Source organism: Callorhinus ursinus, unplaced genomic scaffold (assembly GCF_003265705.2).
Source record: "Callorhinus ursinus isolate GAN/ISIS: 27379988/994484 unplaced genomic scaffold, GSC_fseal_2.0 scaffold9, whole genome shotgun sequence".
Classification (NCBI taxonomy): Eukaryota; Metazoa; Chordata; class Mammalia; order Carnivora; family Otariidae; genus Callorhinus; species Callorhinus ursinus.
The window spans coordinates 17,164,141-17,185,739 of record NW_027397071.1 but is presented as its reverse complement, the minus strand read 5'-3'; the positions used below and the strand labels follow the sequence as shown (position 1 = coordinate 17,185,739).

At 39.7% G+C, this 21,599-nt stretch overlaps 1 protein-coding gene across 11 annotated transcripts in view; it reads left to right on the top strand.

Moving 5' to 3' along the window:
* The window catches only part of CDC14A (cell division cycle 14A), a 187,759-nt gene that overhangs the window by 81,502 nt on the left and 84,658 nt on the right, over positions 1–21,599 (top strand). For 9 of the 11 annotated variants that reach the window (XR_012379345.1, XR_012379344.1, XR_012379343.1 and 6 more), the window contains 2 exons: positions 7,196–7,262; positions 10,725–10,787. Coding sequence is in view for 4 of the 11 variants with exons in the window: in XM_073896238.1 (XP_073752339.1) it covers positions 7,196–7,262; positions 10,725–10,787 (130 nt within the window). In the remaining 7 variants the exon portion in view is untranslated. Of the gene's footprint in view, positions 1–7,195; positions 7,263–10,724; positions 10,788–21,599 lie in introns of those variants that run through there. The other 2 variants (XR_012379346.1, XR_003208437.2) reach the window with 2 other exon arrangements.

Below are 21,599 nucleotides of genomic sequence, written 5' to 3'. Positions count from 1 at the left end.
TGACCTGAGCCGAAGGCAGTCGCTTAACCAACTGAGCCACCCAGGCGCCCGCCATCCACAATATTTCTTCATCCAATTACTGTCAGCTCTTTTATTCTTCATTAGTCTCTATATTTTAAACCCTGTGCCTCTGTTCTTCATTCTTTCTTCATTTCAAACAACCTCATTACCAGAAATGCCTTCTCATTACTTTGTGTGCATATAGTCTTTCATCTCCGGTTTTGTCTTCTCATTGTTAACATTTACAAGGTTGCTTCTTTCTGAGTGATGGTCTAGATGCTTAGGTTACAAGCAGTGGTATGTTGGTAAATTGGCTCTGTAAGTAAAAAGTGCTTGTTGATTTCTATGGTGTAAATACACCCACCAATGCTGATTCGGTTCTCAAAATTCCTGAATATTCAATAATCACTTATTGGGAGCCTATGGGAGACAGTTCTATGACACTAATGGATGAAGCCCTTTCTCTTTGTATCTAATTGTGCATGGTGGTTCTTGTTTTCTTAAAGTTAATTTTTCTTCTGTTGCTTCTCTGCAAAATAAATGCAAAAATGTGAAAATAAAACAAAAATCCCAACTGCTTCATCCGTTCAGATATGCATTCATTTAGTTTTTCATTCAGCAAATACGTATTGACTGCCAGCTGCTCCCAAGGTCATAGTTACTGGGTTTTTATAATGACTTCATAATAGCTTTATGGTTCAGTTGACTATTACGCTAGATGTCGCATTTAAAAAGAACTTTGTTGGGATGGATGGAGCTTAGATGGTCAAGCATGAGGTTGGGTTAAATTTGTATCTGGATGTGTCTAGACAGCTATTGGGGTATTAACTTATCTCTGAATGAAGAGCAGCCTTGTGTTTACCTGCTTGAGAGAGTTAATGCAATGCATGGCAAAACTGTCATGACAGATAAAGGTAAGAGCTGTGGTTTTCCCAGGCAGCATGGCAGGTGCAGACTTTTTCCTGCAGTTGAAGTCTGTGGACTTCAGTGGTCCTTTATGGGGGAGGTAACAATACAACATGCCCTCTTATTTAACTCAGCAAATATTTGGCTCAGTAAGTATGAATGAGTGAATGAATGAATACATGGATAAATGAGTAAAAAAAGGCAAACCAGGAGTTAAGTAAACAATTGGGAACTGTAATTGCAGATAAAAACTGTGGGACTTTAAAACTTTCTATCACATCAATATCGTGATTTAAGTTCTAAAAGCTCTGTATAGTCTCTCCAAAGTGTCTGGGTTAAAATAAAAGCGTGTTTAATACCACTTTATTTAATTTAAGTGTTTATTCAGTATCTCTTTTGTGCCAGGCAGTATATCAGGTACTAGGGAGAAAAGGGTGAGTAAAAAATGTATAGATCCTGCCTTCTTTGAGACTATTATAGAGAGAGTGGCAGAGTCAAATAAGCATGCCACAATATAATACCAACTATAGTTAAGTCCGATAAAAAAAAGTTGGGGATCTGCTCCAGCCAGGTGGCATTGAGGTTTTTCCCCGGAGACTTTGATCTGTGAGCTGGGATATGAAGGGTGACCTAGTCAAAATTGAGCTGGGGAACATGTGGCCAGCAGGAGCAAAGGCCCTGTGGTGAGAGCAGAAGGCCCTATCTGAGGGGCTTAGACAAGGCCTTGTGATGGGCAGATTGTGGCGGAGCATGATATGAGGAGGCCTAGGCAGGTGGGGTCAGATACCACCAGGCCTTGTATTCGTTGACGATTTGAACTTTCCCGTGAAAGCAATGGAAGTTAGTGAAAAGTGACTGGATCAGATTTACCTTTAAAAAAAAATCACTCTAGCAGTTGTGAGAAGACTGATCAGGAAGGCGAGGCATGGGTGTGGGAAGGCTGTTGCAGGAGTCCGCCGGAGAGGTGGTGGGGAAATTGGGGAGAAGTCAGTGCAGGCAAGAGGCAGTTAAGAGGGAAAAGCAACGGAGCACGGTGGTGGACAGGATGAGGGGAATTGAGAGCTGGAGGGACATCTGGGCTCTAGCTTGAGCGATTGTGGAAGCCGCATCTTTTACAAGACAGGCAGTGCTGGAGGACTGGGTTATTGTTGTTGTTTTGGGGTGGGGCAGCTGCAAGAGAGTCTTCCCACACAGTGAGATGCCTTAAGACACTTAAATGGGAAGGTCGTGTATGTGGTTGGCTATACTGTTTTGCAGTTTTAAGGAGTTTGTGCTAGAGAGAGCAATTTGAGGATCATTTGCAGATTGATGGCAATCTATATGGATGAGATTGTGTCAGGCAGTTCTCCAAATGTGCTCCTTCCTACCAGCAGCATCGGTATCCTCTGGAAACCTGTTAGAAATGCAGATTCTCAGGCCCTGCCCCAGACCTATTGGATCAGGACCTTGGGTGCAGCCCAGTATTCTGTGTTTAAGGAACCATCCAGGTGATGCTGATGCACTCCATCTAGTCCTGGGTTAGGGAGAGAGCACGGAGTGACAAGAATCTGAGTCTGGGATTGAATGTTAAGAAGCTCTAACTTTTAAGGATTGGGAGGCGAAGGATGGCTTTGCCAAGGAGACTGTAGGAGCTGTGTTTGGAGAAGTAGAAGAAAAATCCAGGACGCCAGTGAATAGAGTATTCAAAGGAACGAGATACTTGTTGCCGACAAGCTCAGTAAAATGATGCTTGGGAAATGTTCCCTGTGCTTAGAAGAAGCAGATCCAGAGAGACAGAAAGTAGATATTGCTTGCCAGGGGTGGAGAGGGAGAGTGAGTGGTTAACTGTAAATGGGCACAGAGTTTCTTTTTCGGTGAACACAACTGTTTTGGAATTAGTGGTGATATGAATTGTGAATGTACCAAAAGCCACAGCATTGTGAATAAACTAAAAGAAGTCACTGAACTGTACACTTTAAAAAGGCTAAATTGGGAATTTTATCTCAATTAAAAACAAAGTCCCCCCGCCCCCGGGCTTAGCAATATGGAGATAATGGTGACTTCAGTGCGAAATGTTCATGGCACGGAGGAGGGTGGAAACAGAACAGAGGCTGTTAAGATAAGAGAGGAGAGAAAATGGAGGCGGGGAGAGAAGTGATCCTTCAGAGAAGTCTCATTTTATTTTTTATTTTTTTAAAAGATGTTATTTATTTAACACACAGAGAGAGAGAAAGAGAGAGAAGAGAGAGAGTACGGCAGGCAGAGGGAGAGGGAGAAGCAGGTTTCCTGCTGAGCAGGGAGCCCGATGCGGGGCTCGATCCCAGGACCCTGGGATCATGACCTGAGCGGAAGGCAGACACCCAATGACTGAGCCACCCAGGCGCCCCAGAAGTCTTGTTTTAAAGGGGAGGCCAAAAGGAGGGTGGTGGAGGGAAGATACCGAGTCAAGAAAGTTTGGGATGGGACCTGAAAATGTTTAAATTCTGTTGGAAAGGACCCAGGGGACAGATCTGGAGAAGAAAGTGATCATCAGTTGTGTTGAATAACGATACAGTTTCAGAGTTGGAGGGACTTCTGTGGTTAATGGTGTTTTCCTAACCTGGATCTCCATTTCATACAACAAAGTAGGCGAAAAATAATCCCGAAGCAATCCTCCAATTTAAACTTGAACATTGTGTGGGGCAGGAATCCTGCTGTCTTCCAGGGCCAACCATTCTATTTTCAGATGGTTTTGACTATACTGGGGGGGGGGGTGTTGAGGGAAATCAGCAGGGAAGAACTGACTGATCACAGGGGAGATAATGTTTCTTTTATAGAATAAAACCTCTCTGCTTCTTAAATGGACTTTAATCTTGTTTCAGTAATTTCCTTCATTCTCACTCCCCGAAGGACTCAGTGCTGCCAATTCCTGAAACTTTGGGAAAGTTTCTAGTATTAGTTGGGTTGATTCTCTGACTTTTTTACTGGTACCTTAATATTCAGTTTTCTTGGTTTTGTAATTTATCACCACTCATCTGTCTGATTTCCAGCTTTTGGATTTTTATTGGTATTTTCTCCTCTCTTTTTCTCCCTGAACTTGTTGGGTTCTATTTTTAAAAAACCTTTCAAAATTCTCTTTTTAGTGTAGTTTTGGTAGATACATGTGTCCAATCTGCCACCTCTACCTTCTCTCTCTCTCGTTTTTAAAGATTTTATTTATTTATTTATTAAAGATTTTATTTATTTGACAGAGAGAGACGCAGCAAGAGAGGGAACACAGGCAGCGGGGTGGGAGAGGGAGAAGCAGGCTTCCCGCGGAGCAGGGAGCCCAATGTGGGCTCAATCCCAGGACCCTGGGATCATGACCTGAGCCAAAGGCAGATGCCCAACGACTGCCACCCAGGTGCCCCATAAAGATTTTATTTATTTATTTGACAGAGAGAGAGAGAGAGAGAGCACAAGCAGGGGGAGTGGCAGGCAGAGGGAGAAGCAGACTCCCCACTGAACAGGGAGCCCAATGTGAGACTCCATCTCAGGACCCTGGGATCATGACCTGAGCCGAAGGCAGATGCTTAACTGACTGAGCCACCCAGGCGCCCCTCTACCTTTTCTTTTTCTCTCTCTTTTTTCTGCCAGAGAATATGTAACGTGTTTTTATATCCCTTCACTTTTATGGTTACTCTCCGTTGACTAAGTAGGAGGCGGGTTCCAGTAATAAGCCATTTCTCTTGCTTGGTATGGGGGCAGGTTTTGGGAACCTATTGTCTTCGTGCAGCCATCACGAGGATTAATCACCCTGAGTAATGGGTATAATCTCCTTTGGTGTGTCATCTCCTTTCCCCCATTCTGAGAATGTGACCTCATTTTATTGCATCCCTTATTATATTTGAAGTCATAAACTTCTCCCTGACTTTCCAGCCTGCTGTGACTGCTTTGTGTTCTGATTCTGTCCCCTGGCAGGTTTACCTGGCCCTCCTCTCTCCAGCCTGCAGATTTGACCATCAGGTCACCAGAGCTCTTTTCAGGCCCCGGGAAAAACTGTGGCTGGGGTAGGACAGGAGATGTCATGATCGTCTCACCAAACTTTGCAGACAGAAAGACCGGGTCTGGCTCTTTTCTGATGATTTATGCATGTGAATTTGTTTAGGTGACTCTAGGCGTGGGAAAATATACTTCAGAGAGTAAGGAGTACCTCCAATTCTTACAATTGTCTTACTCTTTTAAATAAAAAGAAGTGGTTTTTTTCCCCCCCTTTTCTTTATTAAAGCAGTCATTTTTAATCGAAGGCCTGTGGAGAAAGTACAGAGAGTTGCTGAATTTGGATGACTAGAAAAGCATCTTTGTTTTCACTAATCTTATAACTGATAAGATTACATTCAATTATAAATGTTGGAAATAAACTATAGTATTATTAGCAATACGTATGACTGTCACAATAAAAATTACAGATATTTTTATATCCCATTATAATTTTTGCATGAATCTTATATATTTCACATATCTTATTATTTATGTTCATGCCTTCTTCAAATTATAGTCATTATTAGATCTACTAGACCTTGTTTATATTAATAAAACAGTAAATAATTAAATATTATGGTATTATAAGTTTTTTATATTTTGATAATTTGACTGAATTAGCCTTCTGTTATTCATTTATATTTTATTTTATGCATTTAAAAACACTGTCTGAGAAAAGAGGTTCACAGGCTTCATCAGATTGCTAAGGGATTCATGACACACAAAAGATTCTGAACCTTTGTCCCAAAGAGACAAGTGCCTATAAAGGAATATGTGATTATTTATATAAACTACCATTTTATCTTGGATCCCCAGCTACACCTTTCTCTGGTTTAGTCCATTAAAATTTGCTTTTTAACATATGGTTTACGTCTTTACAAGGTATTTGGAAAAGGGTCTATTTTGGTTTTCAGTGACCCATGAGTTCAGAGGGCATTAAAAAAAGAAGTCTTGAAATCAGACTTAACTTATCAAGAATAACCCTTCCTATTTACATAGGTTAACTTTGAAGTTTCAGGACTTAAGCATTTCTGTTAAGTCGCTTTTCTAACTTACTGTTTTTGTATGAAGTTGTCAGGATGCTGAAACCCAGTAATGTTGAAGCTCCATTTTAATTCACGGTTTAGAGGCCATAGGTTCAAGTTACCTTGGATGGCTGTGATATAAAACTCAGTTTTATGTTAATTATATGTTAAAGCCCTTCAAGGTCATTTTCTCTCCAAGGAACATCATCATCTGGCACCTTCCCCACTGCTGCCCTCGGACCGCCTTTGTGTGGTGCATTTGACTTTGTCATTGGCAGGTGCCTGACAGCTCTGTTCCTTTGGGTCAGCAGTGGGGGCTGGGCAGAGAGACAGAGCCTTGAGGTCAAGTTTCTTGCCTTGGACACCTTGGAACATTGCTAGTGTTAAAGCTCCAGTGCCAGTTCTTGCTTACCTGACCTGAACTTGATACTTCAGTTTTATGTTGCCTAAAGCAAGTCTGCTAAGTTGCTCTAAAAACCTGAATAAAGTATGAAGTACTCAATTTTTGGTGCATAGATTCCCATTTCTTTTGATACAACACTTCATGGTGCATTACAAGCTCCCATTGATCCTGAGAGGAGATTGTTTGGAAGCATGACTGAGTTTTCCATAGTTTTTTTTTGGGGGGGGTTGGTGGGAGGGGTGGCATTTAATCCATGAAAATAACAGCTAGCTTTGTGTTGACCTGCCTACATTGTCCTCCTTACATTTTTATGCTTGTATTTACCATATTCCTGATAGGTGGTTGTTCCTCTGTCAGAATACTTTTAGTGACTGTGAATCTTTTACTTAATGAAACAGTCCAGTTCACTGTCAATAATATAAAGACGAGTCATAATATTTATTAGGTGCTTCCTATATGCTAGGCTCTTATATGAAGGACTTTACATTTATTAAATGCAATCTGACAACAATCCTAAGAATGGTAGATACCATCAGTAACATCGTTTCAGAGATGGGAAACCAAGAAGCAGAAGTGAAATAACTTGCTCAAGGCTCTAGCCAGTATGTGGCAGAGTTGGAATTTGAACAAAGGCAATCTGACTTCAGAGCTCAGGCTCTTAGATCTGCTTTTCTTCTTAATTCTGCCTGTTGGATTAAAGCAATTTCAGAAATGATTCATTTAAGCTGTAAGAGTAGTTAGCTAGTAGGATCTGATGTGTTACCTTAATTTACCACGTTGATAGCTGTGAAGCCAAACAAGCAGTCTTCAGTTGACTTTGGTATTTTATTATTTGAATATTCTGAATGTGCATTTTTAGCATTTTTTTTATGTGTGTTTATAGGGATGCTTCCTTTGGAAATTGCACTTACAATCTCACCATCCTCGACTGTTTGCAGGGAATCAGAAAGGTAATAATAATTCTCCTTGCTATAGTTGGCGCAGAAGTTTCAAAATATGAAAAAGGAATAATGTCAATATCCTTGTTTGCTTTGGAGAGAAGAGAAGGCAGGCAGTTAGCAGAAGGCTTTCCACTTCTTGATGGAATGATTGATCTGTAAAACATAGCCTGTCGAGCAAATTGAGGGGTGCCTGGGGGTAACTCTCTAGCTCCTTATTGAAGAAGAAGGGGTTTCCCTTTCTCATTTAAATGATTTCTCTTCCTGGGCAGAAGTATTGCTTCTATCTGCCTCTGTGCCTGTGACATTGCTTTGTCACAGGCTCAGCTTCCTTATCAAGCTCGAGCTTGGTGTGGGAGAGATAGGAGGCCACTCTGCACCTCTGTTCATGTGGAGGAGAACATTTCCATGTTGGTTTCCTACCTGGATATTATTACATGCCAGTAAAGAAGTAAGTGGGCCAGATACTATTATCTCATTGTTTTAGCTGAGGAAACAACCCCAGGGAGGTTAAGTCACTCTTAGGGCCACAGGGAGTTATTAGCAGGGCTCATTCTAACTCACATTTCCTTATCAATTTGGAGCTTTCTAATATCCTATCAGGGCGTCTTATAAATCAATGTTTTGTCAAAGTGTGGGGCTCGCTAGAGATGCAAATTCTCAGTCCTTCTCCGAGACTGACGGAACCATAAATTATGGGAGTGGGGCCGTGCAGTCTGTGTTTGAACAGCCCTTCTGGTGATTTGATGCACTTTACAGTTTGGAGGCATAGTTATTTAAGTTATTCATACGTATAATGGAGAAGTGAATCTAAAATATTTTTGAGAACTTTTAGAACTTGTTCTAGAAGCATTGATTTACTGAGAAGTCATGCATGCTATACTGTGAAATTTTTTTAAACAAAATTTTAAGAGATTTTATTTATTTATTTGAGAGAGAGAGAGAGAGAGCATGAGCAGGGGGAGCGTCAGAGGGAGAAGCAGACTTCCTGCTGAGTAGGGAGCCCCGTGTGGGGCTCCATCCCAGGACCCTGGGATCATGACCTCAGCTTAACTGACTGAGTCACCCAGGCACCCCTATACTGTAAAATTCTGATGAAGGTTCAAAGTACATCATTCCATCTTGAACATATAGCCATGATTTATAAGTCAGGAATGTACATATTGCATAGCCCATGGGCAAGGGTCCTTATGGATTATAGATACACTATGAGCGTGATTCTTGTTCTAGTTTCTTTCCTCTGATGTAATATAAGACTGATTTTGTTACATTTTGAGTTGAGAAAATTGGTATGATAAGTATGCTAGTTTTATGTATGTTTGTTTTTGACTTTGATATTTCATTTAAAAATGAATTTAAACTCTGTAAAAGTTTAAAATAGTTTCAAATATTTTTCTTTCCACTTAAAGACTGTCAAAATACTCTAGCTCACCCTGCAAGTAATGTCACCAACTCAGACTTCTAGTAACACAAATTAAGAACCCTTATGGAGAGATTATTCAATATATAATCCACAATTACAGCATTTAAGAAGTATGCCCAAGGGGAAAAAACAAGTAATTTATTATTGTTGTTGTTGTTGTTCCTATTTTGCCTGTTCTGCCATCTGGTACAGGCTATTTCTTTTATAAACGTGTGAAGTTCAGGAAGAGTTCACACTGGAAGATACCCGCCTGTTATGGTAGCCTGGTAACTGGATATAGAAATTTATGACATCCTTCCTGTTAGAGAGGAAAGGTGTGACTTTGTTCATGGATAAGTTCTTCTGTAAATTTCTTGTTTCATCAAGTGCCGGGGTTTATTTTACCCAAACGCAGATGAGATTTTAGAAGATCTGACAGATGTTCAACATGTCTTTAAGCAACTGAGGCACATTACCTCACTCCACACTTAAATAAACCCCCATATCCTGGGCAATTGCCATGGCAATGAGTACCATACTCCTAAGAGTGTAGACAGAGGATGGCTGCATTTTTGCCTCTTTAGGAAGCATGTCTTTCTGATTTTGTTGTATTGGCATCATCATAAGCATAGTTTACATGGGTGTGAACTACACACAGAAACATACGTAAATACACATTTTAAATGAAGAGAAAGGAAGGAAGTTTGAAGGCCCGGGTATATTTTTCTCACTTCTTTCACTGGAATGGTGCATATGGACCCACTAAGTTGCTTTGTTTAAAGGTGAGATAATTTAAATAACTTGCTTTGCTTCTAATAGTAGGCATGGACTAACCCATTGTTGTCAGGATTTATCATTTATAAGAATCACCTAGAAGGCGTGTTAACATGCTGATCCTAACCCCAGAGAATCACATTTAATAGTTCTGGGATTTAGGGGTTTAGGACTGAATTTTAAATCTAAATTGCTGCAAGTGCTTCTGTTGCAGGTGATCTGTATTCTGCATTTTAGAAAACGTTGGTCTCTTAATGTATTTTTGAAGATAGATGTACTGGAGCTTGGCTTCATAGTTTCTTCTATTTTTAATGACTTGAATATGTAACTTTTAAAAGTAATGGTAGTTTTGTATTCTATTATAATCTGTACAGCTTCATGACTTATAAAATAAAAGACTGTCCGCTTCAAAATATTATATCTGAGCAAGCTGGATAGTTTTTAAAAGTTCTAAGTCATTAGTTATAAAAAGGAGTAATGAATGTTCTCTTTGTGTTGTTAAAAATATCAGCTCTTCCTCTAAATTGTAAGAGCAGTCAAGTACACTTTTACTCTGTCAGTAACCATGACCATAAAACAGATGCTCTCAAGAGTTTTAGGAATAAATAAGGGCCTATGAAGTAAAAATGCCCTTTTTGCTAAGTATCTCATTAATGATAAAAGGAAAACAAAACCTCCCAAGAATATTGTTCTCCTATCTGAAAAGATAATCACTATTATAAATCCTATCATAGTTTGATATGAATTAATTGCATAGTTCGCAATAGGTTTTATTTTTTTTAAAGATTTTTATTTATTTATTTGAGAGAGCAAGAATGAGAGAGAGAGAGAGAGCACCTGAGAGGGGGGAGGGTCGGAGGGAGAAGCAGACCCCCCGCTGAGCGGGGAGCCCGATGCGGGACTTGATCCCGGGACTCCAGGATCATGACCTGAGCCGAAGGCAGTCGCTTAACCGACTAAGCCACCCAGGCACCCCCCAGTAGGTTTTAATTCTACATTTGCTAGTATGTTCCTATATATATATATATATATAATTAATTTATTACATATAAAACTAATGTAAATTAGGACTCTAGATATATTTTGTGGAACATATTTTCATGCTTTTCTAAATGTTAAGTCCCACTTGTGAGAAAGTCTCAATGCAAAATTACCAATGTTAGAAGATGATATCTAGATAAAAGGTTTCAAGCTTTTTCCTTCAGGTTAGTGAGAATCATTTGTGAGCAGGAATTCTAGGAATGGCTAGAGGAGTTATCAATTTGGTATGGAAAAACTAATTCAAATTCTGCTTCTAGGGATTACAACATGGATTTTTTGACTTTGAGACATTTGATGTGGATGAATATGAACATTATGAGGTTTGTACATTTTAATTTTTTACAAGATATAATTTCATGTTAATTAAAAACCCCTGCCCCCCATTCTGCCCTCTGCCCCCCAACACTCAGGTATTGCAAATTGAGTGGCTGCTAAAATAAAAACATTCTGGAGTTTTCTATAGTTGTCACTTTTGTCCTTTCCGCTTTGGTTATTGCCTTTGAACCAGGAATCACCAAAATTTTAGTTTGGGAAAATGTCATATCTATAATGTTCTTTCACCAAACCTCTGTTAACAGTTACTGTGCACATTTAGCTTATAAGAAAAAATAATTTCGAAGTATAGTTTGATAGTGAAACTGAGTTTCTGCTATTTTAAAAATTCAGGTTCTGTTTAAAACAAAACTGGACTTGTGCCTTGTAATATTTTTGACTGCCTAAATTTGATTTTGAAATGTGGCTGAATTTACCTAGTTGTACGAGTTGGCTGAATTTTTTCCCCATAACATCATGAAGCTTTCGAATAATGTCTTGCCTGTTCAGTGATGCAGAGTTTAGGGAAGGGCTGTCCCAGCTAGGTTGTGGTATAAGAAGACACTGAAGAAGCAGTTAGCTTTTCTGGAAGATGAGAAGCTTGTAGAATGTGAGTAGGCCCAACATTCTATGAAAGGGAGCTCATCTGTTGGGGTTCTTCAGAGGACTTGTGAAATGTATCACTACCCTTAGTAAGAGAGGGCAGCCCTCCCCCTTTGGCTCTAGTTCAGGATGTCTGTTTGGATATTCTGCTTACATGTTAAACTTAACATGTCTGAAAAGAAACTGACGATCCTTCACTCAAACATGGTCTTCTGCTTCATTCATCTGTATTAATGGCACCACCATCCTGCAGTTTACCCAGGCCCAAGAACAGAAATGCTTCTGTTTCCCTCCCTAATCTAACCAGTATTTGAATTTTTGGGCTGTGTTTCATCTTTCCTGTCCTTTCTGTTCTCACTTCCTTCCCTCTGGCTCAGGTGTCGTGCCTTCTCTTGTGGACTATTAGAAGCACTCTCTAACGAGCGCTGGCCCTTCTTCTCCTGCTGGTCTGTCTTTCACCCACGTGACAGAGTGATCTTAGAACAGAACTCTCATCATTCTTGGCCCCAAACTGCATTGCCCTGCAGAAATGGGGACAAACTCCTCTGTCCTGGCATTCTTAGTGTGGTTGGGCTCCAGCCCACCTTGCTAGCCTTGTCTTCTGTTTGCTCACCATGCACCCTCTGCATGCCAACCCCATTGAGCTTTGTGTTCACTGTTTCCTGAATGTCCCCATGTCCTGGCTGAGCTTCCTTTCTGCCAGATACCTGTCCCCTTTAACGTTTCCCCTCCTCCATTTTGTGTAGGTCATATCTACACAGATCATTACTCTCTTGAGTATTTTCTCCCTTCAATTTCATGTGTTACAATTTGTACTTTCCATGTTTCCTGTATCTTTGTTTTATTTTTCTTACTGGATTGCAAATTCCTTGTGGTTAGGACATGACTAAGTGAAAAAATTTATACTGAGTACTTGGATAGAAAGGTTTAACATCATAAAACTGCTATTTCTCTTCAAATTAATAAATTTAGTACAATTAAAAATCTTGAGTATTCCTTTTTTTTTTAAACCATAAAAACATTGTTCAACATGGCATTTTTAGTAGTGGCAAAAGAATCTACCCCCTCAAACCCCCCCCCCCCCCCCAATTAGAAACAGAGACTGTGCACTCGTAAGGGAAGGTTGAATAAGCTATAGTACACACATACCATGGAATGTTATGTGGTCATGTGAAAAGGTGAATTTGAGCTATACCACTTGTCTTGGAATGATTTCCATAATATGTCGTTTAGAAGAAAAGATACAGACAAGTGCTCATAATATAATCCCCTCCTTTAATTAACAATAATGAGATCCCATTTCACTCATACATGTATATCTGTATTATATGAGCAGAACTGATTTCCTGTGAAGCTAATAAAGCTTAAATTTTAGAGACCCCCACTTTCATAGGCACTTTTTAAGGTCCTATACCTAATTTTGTCTTCATAATTTTGTATTCTTTTCTTAAAGTGGGCTTCCAAATTAGATAAGTTTCATGTTCCATGTATATGAATATGGAAAAAATCATGTGGCAAAATGCTAACGCCATTTCCATTAAAGGAGATATTGGAGAGGGGACTCAAGAGGAGGAGGAAGGAACAAGTACCATAATAAAGAGAAAAAATTAGTTGACATTTTACTTATTCCTTCATCTTTTTTTTAAAACTTGATTTTATTTATTTATTTGACAGAGAGAGACACAGCGAGAGAGGGAACACAAGCAGGGGGAGTGGGAGAGGGAGAAACAGGTTTCCCGCCGAGCAGGGAGCCTGATGCGGGGCTCAGTCCCAGGACCCTGGGATCATGACCTGAGCCGAAGGCAGACGCTTAACGACTGAGCCACCCAGGTGCCCCTTTATTTTAAAAAATTTAATGTTGATGTTGAGAGGTAGTTGGAAAAGCTGTTGAAAAACCTGAGACAGTACAGTCTCATTCTTGCAAACCAGCCAACTGGCCAACCAAAAAAATCTGTTAAGAATGTAGTCATATCCTCACCTGAATAAACAACAACAATAACAACAACAACCCAAGTAATAATGGGAGGCAGGAGGCAGTTGGCGAACATTTGAAAAGTTTTCTATCATATTACTTCCTTTCTGAGATTGATACATCTATTCTATCATAAAGACCAGGAAAAGAAAATCACAAAGAGAACTATACTTTTTGGGGAGTGAGCATTTCATAAATGCTACTTAATGAATAAATAAAGGAACTCTCTTCCCGACAATCTGTGGGCCTGATCCTCTCTTGTCATGATTTCTCTCACTGTTCTCTTATGGGCTTTAGCGAGTTTGGACATTGGGTGAACTTGTGAGATAGCTAGATACACATATTTCGTGTGTTCCAACAAAGTCAGTATTCCAATGAACACATTGTGGTTTTCAAAGTAAGATTTTATCATTGGCAACAAATTAGAAGACTGTAAGTCTTGATTATGGGGGATGTTCAGGATGAAGCTTTTCAAAGGCACTTCTTGACTGAACTACATTTAATATATAATTTGGCTCAAGAAAAAGCCTAAATTAATGAGACTGCATCTCTGTGTGAGATTGAAGGGCAGTTTTATGGTAAGAATGCCAAATGTTAATGACAAGGTCAGCAGAACACGGGAAATACTCATTTTATAAAGTCTGCAGGTAAACCTTTGCTCATTCTGCAAAGGGTTATATCCATTCTCCTCCTGCGATTCATGGGTCTAGAGCAGTACTGTCCAATAGAAATATGAGAATTATAGATATTATAAACATTCTAGTAGCCACATTTAGAAAAAGTAAAAAGAAATGATGAAATTAATTGTAATATATTTTATTTAATCCAATATACCTAAAGTATCATTTCAACATATAATCAATATAAAAATTATTAATGAAGTATTTTACATTTTTATTTTTGAACTAAGCCTTCAAATCTCAGCATGTCGTTTGCTCTATGGCACATCTCAGTTTGGACTAGTCACATGTTTTTTTAAAGTAGGCTCCACACCCAGCAAGGAGCCCAATGTGGGGCTTGAACTCATGACCCTGAAATCAAGACATGAGCTGAGATCAATAGTTAAAAGCTTAACCGACTGAGCCACCAGGTGCCCCTGGACTAGGCACATTTCAAGTGCTCAGTAGCTGCATGTAGCTGGAGGTAGATTCTGTAGGGACAGCCTTGGCCATGATCTGTTGGGTTCCCTCAGAATGACATGGGATTAGCAGAACAAGTTATGTGACCTTGCTTCAGATGATCTAATTATTCACATAAGAGTTAAAACCATGTCATATTTAGAAGGCTTGGGGTAAGATATCTCAGGCTCTTGCTTTATTTTCATGGGACTTGCAAAATGGCCCATTAATTATTGATGAGAAGTATCTTCCAAAATGTGGTCTCTCAGGTCCTTTACCAAGTTGTTGAACTGTGCATTTTTCACATTGGTGCTGATAAACAGATGTAATTCTGGCAGCTATGCCATGGAGGTCCCATAAAGTAACTGCAAGAAGGTGGTCCCAAAACTTCTAAGAATCAGTGTCCAAACATTCATACTTTTCCCACAGGTTTCTCAAGATACTTTCAAAGAACTGAGAGAGCAGCCACCCCTTTGAAATGTAGCCATTCGTGGGTTCACTTGAAAAGTGGAAATAGACCTTTTGCCCTTGGGAACAGCAGTGAAGATGAAAGAGCTTGAGTAATCAAATTATGTTCCTGTGGGTATGTGAGGCTACGGCTCACATACTGTATCCTCACAAACCTCTATATGGTTACTGCTCATGTATGATAATATTCTGCTTGTGAGACCCCGAAGTAACACCCATACACAGAGTCTGCTTTCAGTCAGCCTTTTTTAAATTCTTTTTTTGGGGAACCATCCTTACCAAATAAGGCCTTGCGGAAAATGAATGGTGCTGCTCTTAGGCATTATTTTAAGTCATTATTCCTCAGAGAGAACTTGAAGTTGTGTCTTACATTTGTTATTTGGATGTCTCTGAGGGGCTTTCTACTGTTTACCGGAAGGCAGCCATTTTGATGATGTCTCTTTGTTGGCCACACACAGATAAACGCCCAGAGCAGCATCCTGTCTCCAGGAGAGGGAAGGGGGAGAGAAGGGCAAAGAAACAGGCTTCAGGGGCAGCATGTGGAGATGCCTCATGGCCGTGGCAGGCATTTATTATCCCATCCAGAATTCGGCCCATGCAATGGCTAGGAGTTGCCTTAAACACCTTTTTGGGGATTAGATGGAGCTTCAGGTTTATGTAAAGCCTACTTCAAAAATGAAGAAATTACTTTGACTTCATTCTTGGAGTTATTTTATATCTTCCACTATCTTTTTTTTCCCTCCATGAATTATTCCTTTTTGAGAAAAAAAAAAGTGCTTTCAGTGAAGTAGCATTGTCAGTGTGAGGATAGTTCCCAGAATTATTGACTTGACACTTTGCTTTCACATGCTGCCAACCCAGGGCCACTTTACCAGTGGTTACTTGATGGGTGGTTAGAGTCGCCCCTGGCTACTGCAGGCCGGGTGACGGACCGATGGGTTACTGCCCAATTGAGCGTGGAGTCACAGCATGGGGCCTTCTTTTGTTTCTCTCATCAAGGCACACGTGGAAAAGGATAATATTTGTTCAGCACCCTGTGATTATAGCTCACAGCTGTTGATGACTGGCCTGGGGCTTCGGGCTGCCCTGGTTCCTGCCCAAGCAACTCCATTCTGTTTCACTGGGTGGGAAGCTTTGTCCAACAGAAATAATGGTATACAGATAAACTCTTGTTATGTGAGGGTCAAGAAGCTGCATTACACTCTTTCTGGCCTCAAGTTGATGACTTTTCAGTTCATTTATTGAACAGATGTTTAAGTACCTCCTGTTTTCTCAGTATATTTGCTAGGTCCAATACTTTTTCTTTTTTCCTCAAGAGGCTCCCTGCAATTTCATCTCTTCATGTGTGGGGTTAGAGCCTTTGTTCTTATCATCTGCTCTCTTAGAATCCATATATTCTTGCAGAAGTTATCACGTCTGACCTTTGTCACAAGCCCTCTCTTTGTGCTTATCAGATGAGTTGTCTACACAGAATTTCTCCTTCATCTGTGGCAGGCTGAATGTGGAAAATTTTGCTCCTGAGATAGTCTAGCAATTTATAAGTCATCATTATTGGCTATCTTCACCTACAGGGTGTTCTTTTGGGAAAAGAACATTGCTATTCTAGAAGGCGACTTCACATTATCTTAGCCACATTATAATGGGGCCCACGTGAGAACTGTTTACAAGAAAGGTGTTGGTTGATTCTGGATGTCTGAGAGTGGGTCTTGACTCTTGGGCCTCTTCCATATTACTATCAGAGTATATGTCTTAGAAATTGAGTCTGATTATATCAGTCTTCTGCATTAAGTACTCCATGGGCCCCCCCACTGACCAAAAGTGGGAGGAAATGCAAACTCCTTAATATGGCCCCAAAGGCCCTCTTAACATGGGTTTTCCTTCCCCTCCACTCTTATCCTTTTCTGTTCTCTTCTCAGACCCAAATCCACATAGCTTCCCAGATGGCAGTGCTTCTTCATGCTTTTGTGCCTTCCGACATGCTCTTGCTCCCCCTCCTGCCTGTGATCCCTTCTTTCCTGCCCACGATATTTACGTAGTTGTGTCTATGTCATCCTCAGCTCCGTGGGAGCTCTTCTCACACGGTGTCACTTGATGCTCTGTTTACACATCTGTGTCTTCCCTGCACTCTGGCTCCTTGAGCTCAGGAACCATGTCTTATTCATCTTAGTATGAGTAAGTACCCAGTAGCGTAGTACGCTCATAGTGGGTGCTCATTAAATGTTTGTAGAATGGAAGAATAAATGATTGAATGAATACTAAAAACAGGAGTGTAGCACCTTCCCGGATATTTGATATAATATGTTAAAGGTAACTACTTTTCAATGGAAAGTGACCAAGACTTATGAATAAAGAATGCATTCTGATTTTGTAGTAACACTCCTGGGGAAAAAGGTACTGACCATGGTAGACAACATCTTTAAATGATGTTTCTTTCATTACCAGCCAACCTATGCTTCAGGAGTGAAATTTTTTTTTTAAAGATTTTATTTATTTATTTGAGAGAGAGAGAGAGCACAAGTGGGGCAGAGGGGCAGTGGGAGAGGGAGAAGCAGACTCCCCGCTGAGCAGGGAGCCCGATGCGGGGCTCGATCCCAGGACCCTGAGATCATGACCTGAGCTGAAGGCAGGTTCTTAACCAACTGAGCTACCCAGGCACCCAAGAGTGAGGTGTTTTTTTTTTTTTAAACTGTTTATGTGCAATACAGATTGCTAGGTATTATAGTCTTCAACCAGGCTGTCCATGTAACATCAGTTTGGTTTAATATATGAGCAGAGACTGTCTCCAGGTTGATTATGTTATCCTTCATTGCAGTTAATAAGTAAATTGTCAAAGTGACTGGGTGGTATAGACTCCCGAGGATGGCCTTCTGTACATGCCTTGAGCACGAAGGTTAGGTCTCCCATTGCTCAGTGTGCCATCTCAGGTCAACAGCAGGAGTTACAGCTGTTGAACACCCGAGGTGTGATGTTTCAAGGCTTTGCTTTAGATTAGAGTTTGTCTACCAAACTAGAATGTAATCTGGATGTTGCTTGCTTGGTCTGCCCTCTTGTTCATGGATTACAGAACTGGAAACATGGGGATTTCTGCCCTTGTTATTGTAAATTCCTGCCATAGGACTGGAGTTAAGCAAGCTGCAGAATGCAGGTAGGTGAGCACATCCTCACCAGCTGGAGGAACTGTGGAGGTATGCCTCCCACAGGGATGTGACTACTCAAAGAACTGTTAGAAGCATTTCCCTGGAGCTATCCTGTAAGACTGATTATACCACTCCAAAGGCTACAAGTTCAAGGAAGCAGAACTCCTTCCTGGACACTGCAGCTGCTAATGTGGAGGGACCCAGTGTTGCCACATCCTAATCCACTATACGCATTGCTGGTTCAAAGATCATGTTGGTTAACACTATAAAATGTTTTGAGGTCTACCTTGTCTAATAATTTCCCATGGATTTTCTTCCTCTTTAATTGCTGTTTGGTTTCTGTCCCTTCTTTTACCTCCAAGCTTCTTAAGAGAGCAGTCTTGACGCTGTTATTAGTCAGTCAGTCATTTGGTTATGGTTTGGCCTTTACCTTTGTGAGTCTCATGAAACTGTCCTTGCTCATAGAAGAGTCAGCAAACCAGATGGTTGTGTTGGTCTCCTTCCTACTTGATTTGTTCTGTGGCCACTCTCTAAATCTGGACACTCCCTTTCCTTCCCTAACTTCTAAGGTTCCGTCTCTTGCTTTTCTTTTCCTTGCATCTCTGGCCATCTTTCTCAGTCTCCTTTGCAAGCACTTCCTCTTCCTTTGCCCACCTGAAAGGCTGCCCTTCTCTAGGGCTCTGGGTTTGTGGCTGAACACACTCTCTGCGAGTGAGGGCACCTGCTTCCAAGTTTCAACAATCGTATATGTGCTTGTGACCTCAAATTGCCATGTCTTGAGCAGCGGCACCTGCACACGTGCCCTGGGTTCCTGCTGCCTGCGGCTGCATCTGCAGAGGCATCATTGGTCTGAGCTGCTGGAGCAGTTCCCTAAGGGTTTTCTACCACCCGTGTCTCCCTACCCCAGCTGGAGCGAGCAGAGGTGGAACAGTCATCCACATGGGGCCCTCCTCTCCCTCCACCACACTGTCTCTCTTCTCTCAAAAGCAAATCTAAATTAATAATCTAGAGTTTAATTATCTAAAGCCAGATGGCATGGCATTTTAATTTAAACCAAATAACTCAAATATTTACTTTGCTTTAAGAACATAAAGTGCCAATTACTGCAGCATATTTGCATTTATGTAATACAACTATACCATCAACACTATTTTATTGTTTTAGAAGTTAGGGAAATATAAGGAGGGTACTTTTTAATGAATAAAAGGAGACTTTGTAGTTCTGTCTTTTTGATTTTTCAAATAGTCTTGTGCCATCGTGAAACCTCTTAAATACTTCTATTATAGCTCTTTTCAAAGTGTAATGCAACTTTTTTTTTAATTGATGTCTTAATCTGGGTTCTGTAACAAAAATACCGTGCCTTGGGTGGCTTAAACAACAAACAATTATTTCTCACAGTTCTGGAGGCTGGGAAATCCAAGGTCAACGCACCAGCAGATCTGTGGCCATATTCTCCCCGTGTCTTCACATGGTAGAAGGGCAAGGGTGCTCTCTGGGGTCTCTTTTATAAGGACGCTTGTCCCATTCATGAGGGCTCCATCCTTATGACTTAGCTGCCTCCCAAAGGCCCTACCTCCAAATATCATCATACTGGGGATTAGGTTTTGACATATGAATTTTGAGGGGACACAAACATTTGGTCTATAGCGATGGGTACAAGATGGCGCTAATAGCACCCACCTCATAGGGTTGCTGTAAGTATGAAGTGAGTTACATGTAACAGAGTAGTGCCTAGCACACAGTCAGTGCTATGTATGTATTTGCATCTATTATTATTACTGTTCTATTTGCATGTTATTATTACTGTTCTCCCGGAACTTGCTTTCAGGCTCCTTATGAACATAGAGAAAATACTTTTTGTTATTCTGTGTGACACCAAGTTATAGTCCTTGCTATATAATAAAGGCTCAGCAAATGTTTTAAGGAATGTTGAATTGTGCTTGAACACTGTCCATGTTGCCTTAGAAAACATTATCTGTTGATAAAGGGAATCAATCCTGTAATTGTTGACCTCAAGGTCTATCTTTCTTATTTTACTGTTTATTACAATGGTAAAAAGCCAAACGATTTTCATCGTTTATGAAATATATTCATGAAAAATGTATTTCTGACCATTACAACAGAGGCGTGCCTTAGCGGTGTAGATGTATTTCTTAGGAGTTGTAAAATGTATAAAAGATGTATTTCTTAGGAGTTGTAAAAATTTATGTTTTCAAGTCAAATTATATTTACTTTTTAATTTTTTTCAGTTTTAATACTGTTATTTACTTTGTAAACAACCTTGATTTCTTTTTCCCCCCAAATTATATTTAAATGCACCAACAGAATTACCTATTTCAAAGAAATCTGGTTGTAGACTGAATCTTTTGTAGACTGAAGAATCCTATAGTAAAGTGAGTATTAACACTTAAGTATATCAGTTTCAGGAATTCAAATTTTTATTTTCATTTTATTTCCTTATAGTGAAGAACAGGTGCAGTTTTCCTACATAGTCCTTGGTAGGCAGTAGGCTTTGGAATGTAAGAGGTAAAACCACCCTCTTACCTCCTCTTTGCTGAGATGTTTGTTTGTAAAATATGATAGGGTTGGAAAGTACCTTCAGTTCCTGTCTGATCTAGATTTCTTTGAAGTGTGTGTATTTCATTAGAAAACCAATTTGTGTCATCTTAAATATGTTATTATTGATAAATGTTGATATTTGTATAATTCGCTGAAAGAAGGCACAAATATTAATTTGGGAAGCTTACTGAAGTAAGCTTATATTATATTAGTCAGTTGAAAGCTGTAACTTTCTTATTAATTTTTTTTCGGATTTGAATCTAAGACCCAAATCTCATTGTTTACTCCATCAACCTTATCCAAGCTACTGAATATAGTCCAATATTATCTAATGTTTATCTTTTTGGGTAGGCAGATTTGCAAACATATTCTTTTGGTTTTGTGAGTGAACGTATCTTAGTAAGTCCACTGTCCTTCTCCATATGATTGATTATAAAAGGTTACTGTTTAACTAAATGTCTATAATCCAAATAAATAGACGTAGCACAATATATTTATCTAGGCTTACTTGTGGTCAAGGATACAGAAATAGTGAACATAGAAACCTATTTTCTTTTACTGTTCACAAAGAATTGCCTTTAGCCTTTTGATGATTAGAACATACCTTTATTTTTGAATTTCTAAGTAATGTTTTAAGCTTATTAATTACTTAGAGGGATATTGGACCATTAGAAACTGCTTTATTTGAACAAGAAAAAGTTTAATTATCATAAAGAGTTATATATTAGATTCTTTATTCCAATTGTTATGAATAGATAGTTATGCCTGAGATATAATTTGGCATATGTAATCATAACACTCAGTAGCTCTAAGATTTTATTTCTGGTATTATGGGGATATTATATTTATTATAGTTAGATTAATGCAATTCAGACATTTATAAGGTGTCCCGTAAAGTTTCATTTATAACTTTTTATAACTGGAAGGAAACATCTCATTTTAAACATAGAAATTGTACAGTTA